At 37.0% G+C, this 17,717-nt stretch overlaps 1 protein-coding gene across 1 annotated transcript; it reads left to right on the forward strand.

The window, feature by feature from the left end:
* Nucleotides 1-1,596: 1,596 nt before the first annotated feature.
* Nucleotides 1,597-17,542, forward strand: EIF3M (eukaryotic translation initiation factor 3 subunit M). The gene is made up of 11 exons (XM_006195066.3): nucleotides 1,597-1,752; nucleotides 4,239-4,371; nucleotides 5,168-5,306; nucleotides 5,582-5,705; nucleotides 5,860-5,954; nucleotides 10,645-10,728; nucleotides 11,696-11,795; nucleotides 12,422-12,503; nucleotides 15,774-15,917; nucleotides 16,834-16,894; nucleotides 17,348-17,542. The coding sequence occupies exons 1-11, from the start codon at nucleotides 1,711-1,713 to the stop codon at nucleotides 17,466-17,468; spliced, it is 1,125 nt and encodes a 374-aa protein (XP_006195128.1). The 5' UTR covers nucleotides 1,597-1,710; the 3' UTR covers nucleotides 17,469-17,542.
* Nucleotides 17,543-17,717: the final 175 nt, after the last annotated feature.

Genomic DNA, 17,717 nt, shown 5'->3' on the forward strand with positions numbered 1-17,717 from the left:
TTTAATCTGTCTAATTTGATGTCAATATCACAGTCTTGATTACCATTTTGCATTCTTGCTAGCAATTTATTAGAGTTCCCATTGCTCCATATCCTTATTAGCACTTCGTATTGTCAGTTTAAAAAAAAAAAACACTTTCATAGTAAGTGTGTACTAGCACTTACCATGTTTTAAATTTGCATTACAATTGGGTTGTTCTCTTTCTTATTTTATTGAGTTTCCTATAATTTTTTAAACTTAATTTTCCCTAATTTCCTAAACAATAACTCTCAGGTGTGTACCAAGGCCTCCTTTTTTTTTTTTTTTTTTTTTTTTTTGGCATTTCCAAATAAGAGGCAAGCTTGCAATTACTACAAGTAGATAGTCTGCCCCAGAATGTTAGAAAGCATTGGCTTGAATTCAGGCCAACCCTCTGGAGTCACCTTGAGCTCCTCTTTCTCTCACATCCCTTATCTGATCTGTCAATAAATCTTACCAGTTTTACCATCTTCTACTCCATCCTCATAACAGCTTTCTAACCAGTTTCCTTACTTGGGCCCTTGCCCAACTTACATCATTTTGGCAATACACCTGCCACAGTGATGCTTTACAAAAAAAGTGAAGTTTGACCTCCTTACTCCTCTGCTCAAAACCTGTTAGAGGCCCATAAGAGTCAAAACCAAAATTCTTATAAAGGCTACAAGACCATGATCTGGACGTGGCTATCTCATCTCCTATTCCTCTCTTTCTCAGATCCAGCTCACAGGCTTCCTTGCATCTGCCTCAAATCCTTTCCTTGTTTCCTCTGCATGAAAAACTTTCCTGCAGATTTCTTCATTGGTACTTTCACTCCCCTCAATTCTCCTTATCATTTGAGGCATCTTCTTTGCTCACTCTGTCCAAAAGGGCATGCACATACACTCATACACACACCATTTCTCTGTTTTTGTCTTCCCAGTAGTGCTAGTTAACATGTTACATACAATAACTAATTCATAATGGCCAAGACATTCAGAGATCACCGTGTTTTGGGTGCTTTATAAATTAATTTACTTAACCTTCACAACATCACCGTAAGATTAGTACATGATCTTATTTTCCCAAAAGGAAGCTAAAATGCAGAGGTTAAGCAAGTGCCCCAAATCACACATCCATCAAATGGTGCAGCAGGGATTCCATCAGTACCAAAGGATTCGACTCTGGAGTCCATGCTGAAAAACACGACGCCATTCAGGGTTGCTTTTCTAATCACTTTGTAATGTTGGCGCTTCTCATGCGCCCACTGGACTATGAGCTAACCCCCAGTGCAGAGAGCACTGCCTACTAGCTAATCGCTCAATGAAGGCTTAAAGTGAGTTAACTTATAACTCGAAAAAAACTCGTTTAAAATTTAGTGGGTAGGTGGTCTAGGTGAGGCGCAAGCGGAGCGGTAACATGAAAGAGAGTCGGAAAGTCCACTCCAGAAGTTAGAGGCCGCGAGAAGCGGCGCAGGAAGGTATCGGGGTAGGGCCCGTCCGCGACCCGCCCCAACCCAACCCAGCCCCGAGAGCGTCAGCCCCGCCCCCAGCAGGAGCGCGCGCTACGATTGGCCCCACGTCCCAGTGACCCCGCCCCGCAAGACCCGCGCAGGATAACCCGGAAGCGGTTGTGAGACGCCGCCGCGCGGCCCAGCTCCCTTTTCCGGTCGGCGTGGTTTGGCAGCGGAGTGTCCGCCGTGCCCCGGCCTTCACCATGAGCGTCCCGGCGTTTATCGACATCAGCGAGGAAGACCAGGTGTGTTCCCGGGCCGTGGGTGCTGACAGGGCGGGGTTGGGGGGCGGCCTCAGGGGTGTGAGGGGACGAGTCGGGGCCGAGCCAGGGCCAAGAGGACTGGCTGCCGCCCCGCGGAGCCCGCCGGAGAGCCTAGAGCCGCGGTTCACTCCTCCACATGCGGGAGTGGGGAGGCCGCCAGGGAGGGGCGCGCGTTCCTGGTCTGGAGTTGCACTGGCTCTCCGCCCGGCGGTTCCAACGCTGGGCCGGAGACTCGACCGCCAACTTCCTGGTCGGCGTCGGGGCCCTTCTCGGCACAGTACTTTTTGACTCATTACGGAGGGGTTCTGCTTCCGTCCCCCAAATACAGCCACATCCGGAGTGGGAGGTGGCGAATCTAAACGAGAAAGCAGCCCAGGGAAAAATAATTTGATACTTAAGGTAAAAGTGGTTGGAAAGGCACACCTTTTGTACGTAGTCATAATCCCACAGATGGTAGCTTCGCCCCATTGGCTCCTTAGCCAAGCACATACACCAAATGTCTGAACCTGCGGTTCCTCTCGTACTGACACCTCTTTTGTACGTAGGTCGTATTTTATATTATTACTTGAGCAAGAGTGAGAGTTCTGTAACCTGAAAGAACATCAATTTCACTCATACTTCGAGGCATATACCTGGTGAACAGTCCAAATAGTTCTACACTCTGGAGTTTGCTCTTTGGTGGACGTTGCTAATGTTTCTTATTTTCTCCATAACAAGTTAAACTTTGGTTAGTGGGAGTTAAACCAAGCTTGAAATTATCTTCCCTAAGTTAATTTTGCAGAACTGAAAACTGTATTCTGTGAATTTGTAAGTGGTCATTTTGTATTTTTCTGTTACTACCCTAACGTGAGGATTTTTGTTTCCGTAGACGAGAAAACAGCATTACTAGTTTAAGATAACTTAGAATTGCAGGTGTGACTTTCCCCCCTTGGTAGAAATGCAGACCCTCAGCTCTGAAGAGCAAAGTAAGAAGGGGAAAGGAATATGGGGCGCAGGGGCGGGGGGAAGCTAGGGAAGGAGTAGAGCACAATTAGAAAGGAAGGTTTGTGAAAGACAAGGGAAAAAAGCTTATCTGATTAGGAATGGAATCATGTTATCAACAATTGGCTATTAGATTACTAAAAAAAGCTTTTTTTTTTTTTAACATAGAAGAGGATTTGTAGATGCAGGAAGTTCTTGTCATTGATTATATTAGTTTTTAAGTGTCATTTCTAGTTAGGTTATGCTAGCTACTGTTCTTGTAACAGTTTCACACCAGCCATTCCTTTTGAGTGGATAAATACTCAGTTTAACTTTTGTCAAATTCTGTAAAGTGGAGTTCAGAATCCTTGTTTCCTTTGCTTTTACCACTCCACAACCATTTGTGGCAGTAAGGATAACAGATAAAAACAATAAACTGCTGACTAAATAGTTCTTAGAAAAAGTTTGCTTTGTGTGTACAAAGCTGAAACTGTGGAAATGCCTTTTTTTTTTTTTTTTTTTTACCATAATGTGTTTCCTTCATAGAGAAGCATATAGTGGTATTTTGTGCTCTCTGATATGGTGACAGTTTCATGAAATCTTGTTTATAATACTAACTCATATGAGAAGTTACTGTGTTATCTGAAACTATAGCACCATCGGGTTTGCAGATTTAATGTATTTTTCTTACGTAGCCAAACATATTTGTGGGTTTAGAAAATGTGATGTCTGTGTACTTACTAATGGTATCCCTACATCTTCCTGTTTCAGTTCTTCGTTTTATTGTGTTACATACTGTTTGCATTCATGTTTGGCTGCTACAAATACCAAGTCCTCAAAAGAATAAGTTGTTAAATATTATATATGCATTAAAATAGAAGATGTCTAAATACCTGGTTGAGGTACTGTAGTTATGTTTTTATAGGTCCAAAAGTGCTTTCTGATCCAGATAGGCATTTAGCATGTTAAAAGATTAATTACATAGTAGATTCAATAAATATTTTGTTCAAGGCAGCATTCAAAAGCAGTCTTTTTATCTTTATATCTCCCAAAATGCTCGTCTCAAGAGAGGTTCTCAAACATTTAATTAACAAATGATACCCCCTTGCCGATGTAACATCTAACTTTTAGGTAACTGGGTACACCTGAGAGCAATAAAACTTTATATCTTTAAAGCAAATCAAGTTTACCTACTCAGATCATATCCCCCCCCCCCCCCCGGCTCCGCTCCCTCAGAAAAGCTTTGGCTTATATTAGAATGGTTTTTTGCTGTCTACTGGAGGTCCAGGTGATAGAGAAATTCTGAAGGTGATCACTGTGGGTCTATGTAACCACTTGTTAAGGAAAACCTGGGGCTGTGATGGATGAGGAGGGAGAGAGGCACTTTTAAGTCATCATTAAATGCAATATTTACGTTTTATTTTTTCAGAAGTGGGACAGAATGGTTTGAGGTCTTGTGATTCATAGTTCATTTTATAGATACATAGCAACCCTGTTTGATTCAACAGGCTGCTGAGCTTCGAGCTTATTTGAAATCTAAAGGAGCTGAAATTTCAGAAGAGAACTCGGAAGGTGGACTTCATGTAGATTTAGCTCAAATTATTGAAGCCTGTGATGTATGTCTTAAGGAAGATGATAAAGGTTTGTTTTTAAATTTTTGTAATATTTTTTACTAATCATAAAGGACCTACTTTTTAAACTTGTGAATTAAATTTTTTGTTTGTGTAGAACTTTAAGCACTGTTTTAAATCTTACCTTTGCATATACTTTTAGTTTCTTCTACTCTGTTATACCTACAAAATAAGCCTATTTTGAAAAAACATTTTCACGTCATGTATGTTCTTTTGAGTGTTACTGCACACAGTAAATACTAGTAATTTCAGGATGAACTGAAGGAAAAAAATAATCTCTTCATAAGGTTTAGATTAATATCAAATTGGATACAATTTCAAGTGATCTAAAAGCCATTAAGTTATTTGGCTGATTCTTCATTTATTGTGATAAAATAGGAAATTTTGAAAATTGGGAGTCCTGAAATCTCTCGTTAAGGTTTGAAATTAAACTTGGCATATGATTAATATCCTGCTAGTAAAAGTTGAAACCACATATTATGTAGGCATGTAAGTCAGTCTTCTGTTTTACTGGTTGAAAGCCAAATCTTAACTAATAATTTCCTCCTTTAATAAAATGTATAAGTTGCTTTCTTAATGTTAGCTGTACAACAGAGCTGGTTTAATTTGACCTCATGTGTACTATATTTTTTAGTGTGCACACCATTGAAGGAAGTGTCATCTAGAGCTGCCTTATAGTAGCCAGATTATATCTTTAAGTGTTTTATGTTTAATGGTCTTTAGTGTATTAAAACATTGGAAATACTTATTTAACTAGATACATTAGGTATTATAGTATGGCTGTTGTGTTTTCCATACACATGTAGATGTTGAAAGTGTGATGAATAGCGTGGTATCCCTCCTGTTGATCCTGGAACCAGATAAGCAAGAAGCTCTGATTGAAAGCCTGTGTGAGAAACTGGTCAAATTTCGGGAAGGTGAACGCCCATCTCTGAGACTGCAATTGTAAGTTAAGAACTACAAAGCTCAGTTTTTCAAGGACCTCTTCATGTTACTGTCATTTAATGATTGAAAACAATTCTGGGACTTGACTGTCAGCTGTGTCTCTTATTGGCTGTGTGACCTTGGACAAATCACTTAACCTTTCTGTGCCTCAGTTTCTTCCTTCTAATGTGAAGTTTTTAATAGTATCTCTTTCAAGTTTGTTGTGGGAGCAGATAACATCAATGTAATCACCATCATTACTGATCTCAAACATTGTTTCATTGTTTATTAACCAGGCTAAGCAACCTTTTCCATGGGATGGATAAGAATACTCCTGTAAGATACACAGTATATTGCAGCCTCATTAAAGTGGCAGCATCTTGTGGGGCCATCCAGTATATTCCAACTGAGCTGGATCAAGTGAGTTATTGGGTGGAATACTTGTTCTACTTATAAAAAGTATAGTTTTATAGCTAAAATAAGTAGCAAATATTTGTCTTCTAAATGTTATCTTTTAAATTGTCAAAATATGTTCACTGTGCCACTAAATTTCCTCCTGTCAATCTCATTGTAGGTTAGAAAATGGATTTCTGACTGGAACCTCACTACTGAGAAAAAGCATACCCTTTTAAGGCTACTTTATGAGGCACTTGTGGATTGTAAGAAAAGGTATTCAGAATTAATGTACTAACTTAAAACTTAATAGGCAATATAAGTAGTTGAGACTGCTTTTAAAGACAAGTAGGATAAGATTTTACTCTACTTTGTTCTCCAAGAAGTTGCTGTAAATCTCTTTTTGTAAATTTTACCTACTAAACTAAAGATAACTGCAAAGTTAAAAACAGTTTTTCCCCCATCTTTAAACTTTTTAAAAAGCAAAACTTGCTTTTGTTCTAAAAATGGTACAGCTGTTGTTACCAAAGCTGTATGTAACATTAGACTGAGTTATTTAATGGCGCTTTGATGTCATAGCACAGGCTGGTGCTGTCGCTTTTGTTTAATGGTAGTGAGGGGCTGTCAGTCAGAGTCTCTTATGTAGCAGAGCCCCTGAGATGAAACTGCAACAGACTACTTCAGTGTACCAGCTGGGCTTCTGCAAGGTCTTGGGTTTCTAAGGCTTGTATTCAGCCCTGCAAACTTCATGCCCAGAATATTTATTTTTCTCTATACCCCGTTTATGGGTGGTACGAAACAGTAGGTTTGGCCCAGTTTTTAGAATTAGTGTTGAAGGATAATCCTGCCATTTTGACCTAGCTTTTCAATTTCTCTTTTCACGTAGTGGTTAAAAACTTAGAAAAGGTAATTAGTCTTCAGTTTAGTTTTATTGTACAATTTTTATGGTGGCTTTCAGTGCTGAGGTGTTTAATATATTAGAGAGGATCAACAAGGTTAATGTTTCTGTTATGTTAAATAAAATATGGGTTTTTTGCAGACCATTTACATTTAACAATACAAGAGGAAATTTTTCCATCAAAGTTGCAATGTTTTATTATAAAAGCAGATAAGCAGGGAATCTTGCATTAATAACCTGTTTCATTCTGAATCAGTAGCTGCTGTTTGTTACATGTTGGCCCAGTGGTGGCAGCATTCCAGCCAGTTGTCAGTAAGTGTTGGGAGGAAGTAGTTTTATGACAGACCGTTTCAAATGGGGAGGGCATAAAAGCAACTGCAGAAAGAATCCATATTTTAGTATATACTATAAAGGTGCAGACTGTGGAATAAGACTATTGGGATTCAAGTCTTGGCTTCCCTACTTGTTATATGACCCTGAAAAAATTAACATCTCTGTACCTCAGTTTCCAACTTCAAAGTGGAAGTAATAGTGGTACTTGCCTCATAAGGTTGTGGAAAAGGTTAAATAAGATGATACACACATGAAGTTCTAAAAACAGTTGCTTCATTATTGAGAAAGCATTCAGTCAGTATTGGGTATTTTATTCCTATCATTATTCTTTTCATTTTTTTCAAACTCATGTTTAAAAAGTCTTTTTTTCTGGTACAGTAGTCTAAAATGATGAGTCTTATGGTTTTCCTTGAATGTCTAGTGCTTATCAGAGATGATGAATACTGACCGATGATTTCTCTAATTGCTGTTTAGTAGGTCCTCTGTCTTTTGTGTGTAGAAGGGAAGTGACTACAGTAATGGTCTAAAGAATTCCCAAGGTAATTCGCAGAGGACTTGAGCTAGGACACTAGTATGCGTCTGTGCTCTACTCTACATACCCTCGTGCTAACGTATTAGGAAATACCTGCAGCGTTTGCCGCAGGTGATCACTCTTTCCTTCTTGAAACCCTTCCTTCAATTGGCTTTTGGTGCCCGTGTGTAAATTCTTTGCTTCATTCACAGCTCCTCATTTGTGGCTCCCTCCCTTCTTCATTTCTGCTCAATTGTCACCTCATCAAAAAGGCCTTCTCTGGCTCTCTAAAAATGACAGTATTCCTCCACCCTCACATTGCTCCCCCCATCTATATTTTATTATTGCCCTGTTGCACTTATTACTAACATACATACTATAATGTTTATTATCCTCACTAGAATTTAAGTTTCATGTGGGCAGAGACTTTGTTTTGTTCACAACTAGAATAGTGTCTGATGCTAGTAGGTACTCAGTATCTATGTGCAAAATGAATATTTCTAAAATGTGAACATGCTGTGGAAGCAGTGGATGTAAGCAATATGAAGTGGTAGTCAGTGGAACTAGAGTGTATGCCCTTCCCAGAGGCATTCAACTTAAATTATTTTAAAACACTTCAGAAGTATAAGATTCCTGGCTTTCTCCCAGTTTTCTGATGTGAAAATTAGTTTCTGATATTTGAGTGTAGGTTTCTTTATTTTTAAGAACATATGCAGTCCAGTGGTCACTCTGCAGTCCCTGTCTTCCTTGACCTCTCAGCAGTGTGGGACTGTTCCCCTCTTCCCTCACAGAAACTTCTCTCGACTTAGGTGACACCACTCTTTGGCAGTTCATTTTCTCTTTGTAAATTACTCCACCTCTGCTCCTTTAAATGCTGGTATTCCTCAAGATTTTGAGCTAGGACCTTTTTCTCACTCGGTTCCCTCTCCCTGAGTCATCCCATCTATTCCTATGGCTTCTGTCACGTACTGAATGAAAATTCCTGTCTCTGACCCAGGCTTCTCTTCTCAGCTTCAGATCTTTGTATCTAACTGCTTTCAATCTGTTTTTGCCTGTTTCCACCTGGATGTGGCCCACCGGTGCCTCAAACTCAATGTGACCAAAATGAATTTATCATTTTCTCCCTGTAAATTAGTCTCTATCCTTCTAAGCAAGACATCTTGAAGTGGTCTTCTGTTTGTTCTCTCTACAATGATTTTCTGAAGCAAAAATTTCAGCATTTCATTCTTTAGGTTTCCGTTTCCTGTAGCATACAGTACAAAATTCTTAGTATAGCACGTTAAGTCTTTTCCAACGTGGCCTTCTGTGTGTTGCTGTAGCATGAGCTTGGTGACTGTGATGATAATCACCTTGCTATTTTTGTATGGTGCAGTGCCAAACTACAGAAACTATGTGTGTATGGGTGTTTCCTCCCTTCATTTCTCCCCCCCCCCCCTTTCTCATATGCACCACCCTCACCCTTTCTCTTGGTTGTAACACCCGAGACGTAGTGAGCCTGTGTCAACTACAAAAGCACTCTGCTCTTTCCCAGTCTGGACCAGAGGCTGGTACCTGTTTTTGTATGGCCTACAAACTAAGAATGGTTTCTACATTTTTTAATGGTTGAGAAAAAAAAATCAAGGGAAGAAGAATAGTATTTCTTGAGATGTTGAACATTATATGAAATTCAAATTACAGTGCTAAAAAATTTTATTGAAACACAGCCATACTTATTTACATATTGCCTATGGCTGCTTTTGCCTAGACTTGAGTAGTTGCAACCAAGACCATATGACCTGCAAGGTCTAAAATATTTATTGTCTGGTCCTTCATAGAAACTTTACCTACCCTTTGTCAAGACCTGCACTCAACTCCTTTTCTGCCTGAAAAGCTCCTCCCATATTTACACGGTCTCTACTTTTATCTTGGCACTTAACACCCTTTATTAAAAGGTTTTTGAGGTTATCGGCTCAGTGAAGGCTAGGAGCCTTGTCTGTCAACCATTGGATTCCCAAGATGTTTGGCAGTGATGGGCCCTGAATGGATGAATGCTACCCACACTTAGGGAACGAGGAGAGTATGTTTAATAAGACTTGGTTTTTGCCTAGTGCAAAACAAAAAAGTGGTGTTTTTCTTGTTTGTCATTTTACCTTGTTCCTAAGTAGAATTCTGAGACTCTTTTAGTAAGAATGCTTACATGTATGGGTGCCCCCCTTCATGATTTTATTTATATTGGTGGTTGATGAGTGCAAATTGTATAATATCTTCTGAGTCCTTATTATGTGTTAGATGTTGTGAACTTAAATGGATTATTTTATCTGATCTTTGTGAATTCAGATTTCTTAAGCTGATAAGGTATATTAGATTGAAGTATACTGTGGCTGCTAAAACTGGAAAGTGTGCCTGTGCTTGCAGCCTGGAACAAGATTATTAAACCTTAGCTTTATGGGAAGTTTTAAAATGACATTTAACTTTAAAAGAAATGATAGAGTTCTTACTGATTTTGCCCAGGTTAAATCCACATGTAGGGGGAAGAAGGGTTTTTAGAAAACAAAAAAGAGAAAAAAAATTTTTTTCTGCTTAGCAAAACTTAAGCTTTCTATAACTGGCTGAAGATTCATCAGGTTAAAGGAAGAAATACAGGGTGAAGATAAACATTTTCTAAGAGTTCAGATTGAATGAGTGCATTTAGTTATTTTGTGCTTTTCATAGCAATTAATCTATGTAATTTTAAGGATGATTTAATTGGAAAGGTGTTGTTAGTAGAGTTATTTACATATTTGACGTTGGCTCAGCTTTAGCCATACTGTCCTAACAGTTTCTCAGACACAAAACTTTTTTCTCACCTAAGGCCTTTATACCTGGTCTTCTCTCTGCCTGGAAAGTCATCTGACCCCACCTTCCCCCTCCATCCTTTAGATCTCAGCTTACATGTCATTTCCTCAGAGAAAGACTTTCCCTGTATTGGTTCTATGAAGTAGCAGCCTCTTTTCTATCTCTGCTCTTGTTACTGTTACATCACCACTTCTTCCTTTATGGCAGTTACTTTTTAGTTATTTTTCCTTAGTTGTGTCTCTTTCCGACTAGAAGGAAAAGTTCCTTGACTTCCCAGAGAGAGGGGCCTTGTGTCTCTGGGTCACCATTGTATATCTCATCAGCAAAGTACTTGGTACTTGGGAAATATTTTGACTGAATGAATAGCAGTAATGATACTCTGAAATACCTAAAGCTGTATTTCTTTTTAGTGATGCTGCATCGAAAGTCATGGTGGAATTGCTAGGAAGTTACACAGAGGACAATGCTTCCCAGGCTCGAGTTGATGCCCACAGGTAACATTAAACAGTGTTCCAGTGATGGTATGTATCAGCAGGGTAGAGCTGGATCCGCCAGTGATCCAGAGCCATTTGACTGCATGTGCTCTGTGATGATTCTGATGTAGAGACCAAAATTCAAGAGTTGGTATTGATGAAAGAACCATAGAAAGCATGGGAAATAGCCACATGGTGTTAGCTGTTTGGTGTATTGCTGAAATGGGGGTTTCCAACCTGAGTAGCAGAACCTAATCTTGGGTTGATTCTATCTTATTAAGGTATGTTGATAGGGAAAAGTTTAGGGCGTTCCAAAAATTAGCCCATTAGCTAAGAGAATAACTACTTCAAACAGTCCTAGGTGTACTTAGTAGCAATACAAATAAAATCAGTTTTTTAAATCTATGAAATGAAAATTATGATAACTTTTATAATTTATAGGATTATTTCTTCACAAAATCCTGTACATGGTAGGTGTTGGTAGAAAGAGTAGTTAGTAGAAAAGGTCTTTGACTCTGAGGTCAGAATGTCTGCTTTCAAATAGTTGACCACTTAATTAGCATTTACTGGGGAGGTTCTTTCTGAGCTAGTGTCATCACTGATAAAATGGTCCTGATAATACTGTGTGTCTCTCAGGGCGCTGTGAGGATGAAGTGAGATAATGCACGTTAAAGTACTTACCTTCGTGTGACATACAGTAAAATACTACTGCTGTTTTATTTAGTCTTTGATGATGCTGCTGTTTTATTCTTTGATTACTTTGGTGATGCTTTCTCCCCAGATATGTTTTTGTCTGCAAGTAATTTTGTTAAAATGGATGTAACTGATAGATTTATTGGCCTGTTTTAACCCCAATCTTGTAGCTTTTTTAATGCTGTGTATATTGAACTCTTAGATATTTTACTTAATGTATTTCACAATCTGCAAAGGCAGTGAAAAGTACCTGAATTTCAAGACTGTGAGCTTGTATTTTTGTTTTCTAATTAAGGTGTATTGTGCGAGCATTGAAAGATCCAAATGCATTTCTCTTTGACCATCTTCTTACTTTAAAACCAGTCAAGTTTTTGGAAGGCGAGCTTATTCATGATGTAAGTAGTTTATCCTTAATGTGAGAAATGATTTTTCCCCCCTAAATCTTAACATACTGAACCAGAACTCTCTTTGTATTAATGAACATGCCAGTTAGATCTGGAAAGAGAAGAATTATTTATTCATTTTATATGAAATAGGAATAGGCTGATATTTAGGACTGGCTTTAGCTTTTCTCCAACCACTCAACACTCCTGTTCTTCCTCCCTTTCCTTCATTTCCTCACTTGCTTGGCCAGTATGAACTTAGATGATAACAAATTTCTTTTTAGTATGTAGTGTCAGCTAGCCCCAATTAGGAAGATAAATCTGATATTTAAAAACACATGAGTGCACTTTTCAAGTGCAAGTATAAATACATTTTGGATTATTTTCTGTTTGTGTTATGTCATTACCGCCATCTTTTGGGTTAGATCGTTTAGAACTCACTGTATTTACTGATTCTTTCATCTGAGTGAGTCTGATGAACCAAATGGTTTAGATGGTAATTTGATCAAACATTGAAGTTTCTGCCTGAAAGAAATGTAGAGAGTCTTGTTGCTGTGGGTCAGTATCTTAAAAATATCTTGAGTATAAGTCTTGATTCTTTATTGACTATTTATCTTTGTTTTTTTGTCTCTGTATAGCTTTTAACCATTTTTGTGAGTGCTAAATTGGCATCATATGTCAAATTTTATCAGAATAATAAGGACTTCATTGATTCACTTGGTAAGTTTCAGAGATTATTCTTTGGAGGGGTAGAGAGAGAAATGGGAATGTGAGATTCAGCAAATATGATCATGGCTTTATGTGTAGATTACCCTAACCAGTGGTGTAAAAGATCTTAACTCCTTAGATGCATGGTGATTTACATTTTTGGTACTTAAAAAAAGCCATGGTCATATAATTGCAATAAACAGCTTTTTCCTTCTAATACAGTATTTTATACTTGGTGCCCACCTCCCCCAGTAACAAATTATAGAAGTATGCTGTGTTGCTAAGCAGATCTAAGTGATGCTGTAGATGGGGGTAGAAATGGAATTGTAGTGATTTTACATGATAGGAGAAACTTTCCTAACTGCAGTTTGTTGGGGACAGCAAGTACCCATTTTCTGAGAGTGAAGTCAACTACAAAACAAAGCTGCTTTTTCTACTCGGCTGTAGTCACATTCGAGGCTAGCTATATTTTCTGTATTAAAATTGGTATGTTAGTCTTCCTGGTTGTTTGAGGTGTACGTAAATAATACATTTATAATCTTTGATTATATTATTAGTTCTCAATTTGGTAATCATTAATTCCTCTCAGCTGTAAATTTTGTGCAGCCATTGGAATTGGGGAAGATTGTATTATTCTGAACATAATAAGGCATTTGAAATACGCTAAGATAAAGTAGATGCAAGTGTGTTTGGGTTGAGTGCTTTGCCAGGTGCACTAGACCCAGAAAACCACATTCTGTCCCAGTTAATTTGTTTTGTGGCATGAAGCTATGTGATGGAATGTTAATGTCAGCAACCTCTTTATTTACGCACTGAAGAAAAAGGAGTAGTAATTAACACTTTGACACTCCCCCATTGATGTGTAATTGACTGTTTCAAAGGAGCACTGGTTCATAAGCTATTGCATGCATTAAAATTACGTTTTCTATATTGCAGCATTTTAAGACAGGGGTCAGTGACAATGCAGAAATTGCTCAATGATGCACATTTTTTTATTACTGCATTAAGGTTTTGACATATTAGTAATGAATAAATGTTTCCATAAAATTAGATTTTTTTATAACTTTAAAATTGAAATACGACACAGAACACTGTGACTTCCTCTTTGAAGGTAGTACTCTACTTTCATGAAACAAAACAGCTTCCTACAAGTCTTTTTAACTCATACTTCACTGGTTTAATAGTTTGATTTTGAGAACAAGAGTCCTAAAGGCATCAGTTTGAAATGTTTTTAAGGGCAGGTATCAATGTGTAAGATAGATCATGGTTTTATATAATTCACTCTAGATATAATCTTCATTCCTCTGTTAGATTTTTTGATTTCTGGTAAGCTTGTAACTGCACAGAGTAAAATAAATTTAACTTCAAGAGAATTTTTAATTATATTTTAGAAAGTTTAGGACTTTATCATTTTATTGTATTAAAAGACAGCTCTATCTGCCCATAGAATTGATAATGTTAAGGAATTTTCTTGTATTGCCAGATATTGAGAAAAATCTTCAGTATTTGTTCTCTGTGATAGGAAAGACATAGTAAGTAGCATATAGCATTTGTAATTTATTATGCAAACCAGAAATCAAATACCCTGTTTTGCCTTTTGTTTCTTGGAATTCATGCAAATTAACAGTTACTTATTAGAAATCTGTTTGTAAAAGATACTTTGGGGCAAACATAAAATGTGTGTATTTTTGGGTTTAGGTGTAATATTAAACATCTATTACAGCTGAAAGTCTGGTTACAAATGTCTAGATTCCACAGGTGGTATCAGTTTATCTCAAAACACTTTTAACACTTGGCCCAACAAGTAGCACTATCTCGTGTCAACTGAATTGCCCTAACATGTCCACATGTAATCTGGTGTTACCCAGTTGCTACCTTCTTGCTTCAGAAAGTTAATTAGCATCTAATTTGCATTTGTTAATTAGGGTTAATGTGCATTAATTGATTTTTTGATGCTTGTAGATTTCCATTAAACCTAGTTAGCAGTACTTACTTGGGTACCTCATTCATTTGAGTTATGATCATGTTTTTGTTGAGTCTGTGCCAAATAGAAAGCCTGCATCATAATTACAGCTAATTAACAGACGATTAAGTCCTATATTAATGGCTTCCCTAGTCTTCTGCTAATATATGAATGTTATAAATTTCAGTTTTATTTATGGAGTGGTTAGAACTTTTTTAACAATACAAACTTGAGGCTTTTAATTACTAGAGGGTACATGATCAGTCATTTGCTGAGTTTACATAATCTGAAAGTTCAGAGAAAAGAAACGTAATTCTAGATTAATCTTAGAAACTTGTTTTTATAATTAAGAAATTAGCATCGAATCAAATATATTTGATGTGTTATATATAATTCAGCTTCTATTTATGAATAGGTAATAATTTGGATATTCAGGATTAGTAGATAGTTGTATTTCTAGTTATTTTATAAATGAACTTGTTTTCTAGGCCTAGTACTGCCACTGCCACTTTATGACTAATAAGTAAGTCACTCAATCTTTTTACTCCTCAATTTTATTGTCTTTTAAAGTGAAAGGCTCAGGCATTAAGTTTCCTTTTAGGTCTAATGATTGTTAGTAATCCAAATAATTGTAACAATGTTTCATTAGAAATTATAAGGCAAAATTCTGAATTATTTATAGTTTTCTACTTTTGCCTTAAAAAGAACAGGTGTCACTGTTAATTTTTCTAGTACTTATCACTTTAACCTATAAATGAAATGAGAAACATGCTTTTAAGTATTAAATCCAAAGTAGCCTGAAGGGAAATGGAATGCTTTCATAGCTGAGTGTGTATTAAAATATTTTAAAACTCCATGTTTACCAGTAACACTGACAGAGGACAAATAGTAAGTAGATAAGGAATCTAGTGTTTAAAGGGAGAGCTATTAGTAAAAATAAACTTAAGTAATCCAATTAAATAAAAATGTTTTTATGAAATGTACTTTGTATACTTTAGCTCCTAAAATGTATAAATATTAAAAATGTAAATTATATAAAACTTCTAGGGCCTGAAAATCCCATTTTATAGGTTATTCTCAACTTTAAACCTATCACCAGTGGCACTGGAGCAATAAATGTAGTTACAGAAAAAATTTAAATGCTCCATAATTTAATTACGGGGTCAGTTTATGGTTTGCAAATACAAGAAGCTTTGTCAAGATTACTCTATGTAAGTGCTCCAAACACAGTGACTTCCACAGTTTCACACGAGAGTTGTAATCGTGCAGATCTTTGATTAGTGTGGATACTTAGCTGGTTTCACTGCTGTGTTACTTAGGTCTCCTACATGAACAGAATATGGCAAAAATGAGACTACTTACTTTTATGGGAATGGCAGTGGAAAACAAAGAAATTTCTTTTGACACAATGCAGCAGGAACTTCAGATCGGAGCTGATGATGTTGAGGCATTTGTTATTGACGGTAAGGCAATTAGAACACTTCCTTTTTTTTCTAGAATTTCTCTTTCTACCCCGTGAAACATAAGACTTTTAAACTGCGCTTTATGCTAACAAAGCTAGATTCTTTTGTCGCAAATGTGTATGTTTAGTAGATTAGCAGATTATATTTGTAGTAGAGTGAAAATTCAGTGGAAATATAAATAGCTGTGTGGTTTTTGGTGTGTGTTCTATTCCTTTAAGTCGTGTAGAACAGAGGCCTTTTGGCAGTATTGTAGCATATAGTATGTAGTGGTTAAGAGCCTAGATTTCAGTATCAGGCCTGTGTTTGAGATCAGGTCTTCCTCTATGAAACAGGAATGTAGGAGTTGCGGTTGTGAGGATTAAATTAGATTAATGCAGGTAAGGCACTCAGCTCAGTGCCTGGCACATAGTAAATGACCTACAAATGTTAGTTAGCCTTTATCAGTTTTTTATGATTGGCCAAGAAATAGGACCTTGTTCCCCAATAATTGCATTATAAAGTGATTTAACTGTTAGTTAGGTTTTTTCTAGAAAAGCTTTTTAAGATTAGTAAAATGTACAGAACTGTTGACATGGTTTGTTTCTAATGCTCTAAGTCTCAAACAGTCCTATAAAGAAGTAATATCTTATTAAGAAACCAGCCCCCCCCCCATGTGATTGTAGGCGAGAACGCTAGAATTAATGAAAACTGTGTGTGATATTTAGTAGCGACAGGCCCAGCAACCAGAGGACAAACAGCCTGCCTTTTGGTTGCATCATCTTGCTGTGCTTGTTATTAAATTCAGAGAGCGAGTTTGTAAAATAATGTTGGAAAACTGTAAAGTTTTATTGTGGCTTACTTGGTCACAGTTTCATACCGTAGGCTTTTTTCCTGGGGATTTTCCATATAACATGTCATGTAAAACATCTTTTTTCAGCGGTAAGAACTAAAATGGTCTACTGCAAAATTGATCAGACCCAGAGAAAAGTAGTTGTCAGGTAAGACACTTAATACTTTGCAGCATTTTGTAGAGCAATTTAGTTTGTTCTGATTATTTCACTTAAATATTTAGAGAACCAAGGTGGTGTTCTTATCAGTTGACTGTAGTTAAATAGTTGCTATTTATCACAATTTTATTAAAGTTCAGACTGAATGTGATTAGCTTATTTAATGAAAGAGTCCTATTTTCCAGCACATTTCATTTAATGGCTCAGCACTGGCTAGAATACTAATGACTTCTGTGTCTGGTTTATGTAGTTCAGGAGAATAGATGGTTTAGGGTCAATATGGCAAATAAAGGTTTTAAAAATAAGTTTCTAATAATTCTCTTAGAACTCTAAATTATGTTGTCTGTATATTTAACCTGCTTTTAACTAGATACAAGTGTGTAAAATTGTAGAAGAATACCAGAGGATAAAAGGTTGACTAATAACTTTTTTTAATTTTCCCAGCCATAGCACACACCGGACATTTGGAAAACAACAGTGGCAACAGCTCTATGACACACTTAATGCCTGGAAGCAAAACTTGAACAAAGTGAAAAACAGCCTATTGAGTCTTTCTGATACCTGAATTTTTATGCTATATAATTTTGTCCCTTTTGGAAAAAAAATCTAAATCATAGTAAAACATAGACTGAAATCTGACTACAGTCTGGACATTTATTGGTCTCAAATTGAAAAGAAATTGAAAACAAATCACAAATCTTCAGAGGATGCAGAGTAATAAGTTACAAAGGGTCACTATCTTGTAACACATAGGTTGTGTTCTGTAAGGAAGGGTTTGAGGTGGAACAAGAATTGGTGAAAATACATGGAGGAA

Source organism: Camelus ferus, chromosome 10 (assembly GCF_009834535.1).
Source record: "Camelus ferus isolate YT-003-E chromosome 10, BCGSAC_Cfer_1.0, whole genome shotgun sequence".
In the NCBI taxonomy this organism is placed as follows: domain Eukaryota; kingdom Metazoa; phylum Chordata; class Mammalia; order Artiodactyla; family Camelidae; genus Camelus; species Camelus ferus.

Excerpts from the sequence above, each read along its gene's own strand:
- EIF3M (XM_006195066.3), top strand. The coding sequence starts at position 1,711 with ATGAGCGTCCCGGCGTTTATCGACATCAGCGAGGAAGACCAG. Across the intron at positions 5,955-10,644 it reads CTTGTGGATTGTAAGAAAAG|TGATGCTGCATCGAAAGTCA; the intron begins GTATTCAGAATT and ends ATTTCTTTTTAG. Across the intron at positions 11,796-12,421 it reads AAGGCGAGCTTATTCATGAT|CTTTTAACCATTTTTGTGAG; the intron begins GTAAGTAGTTTA and ends GTCTCTGTATAG.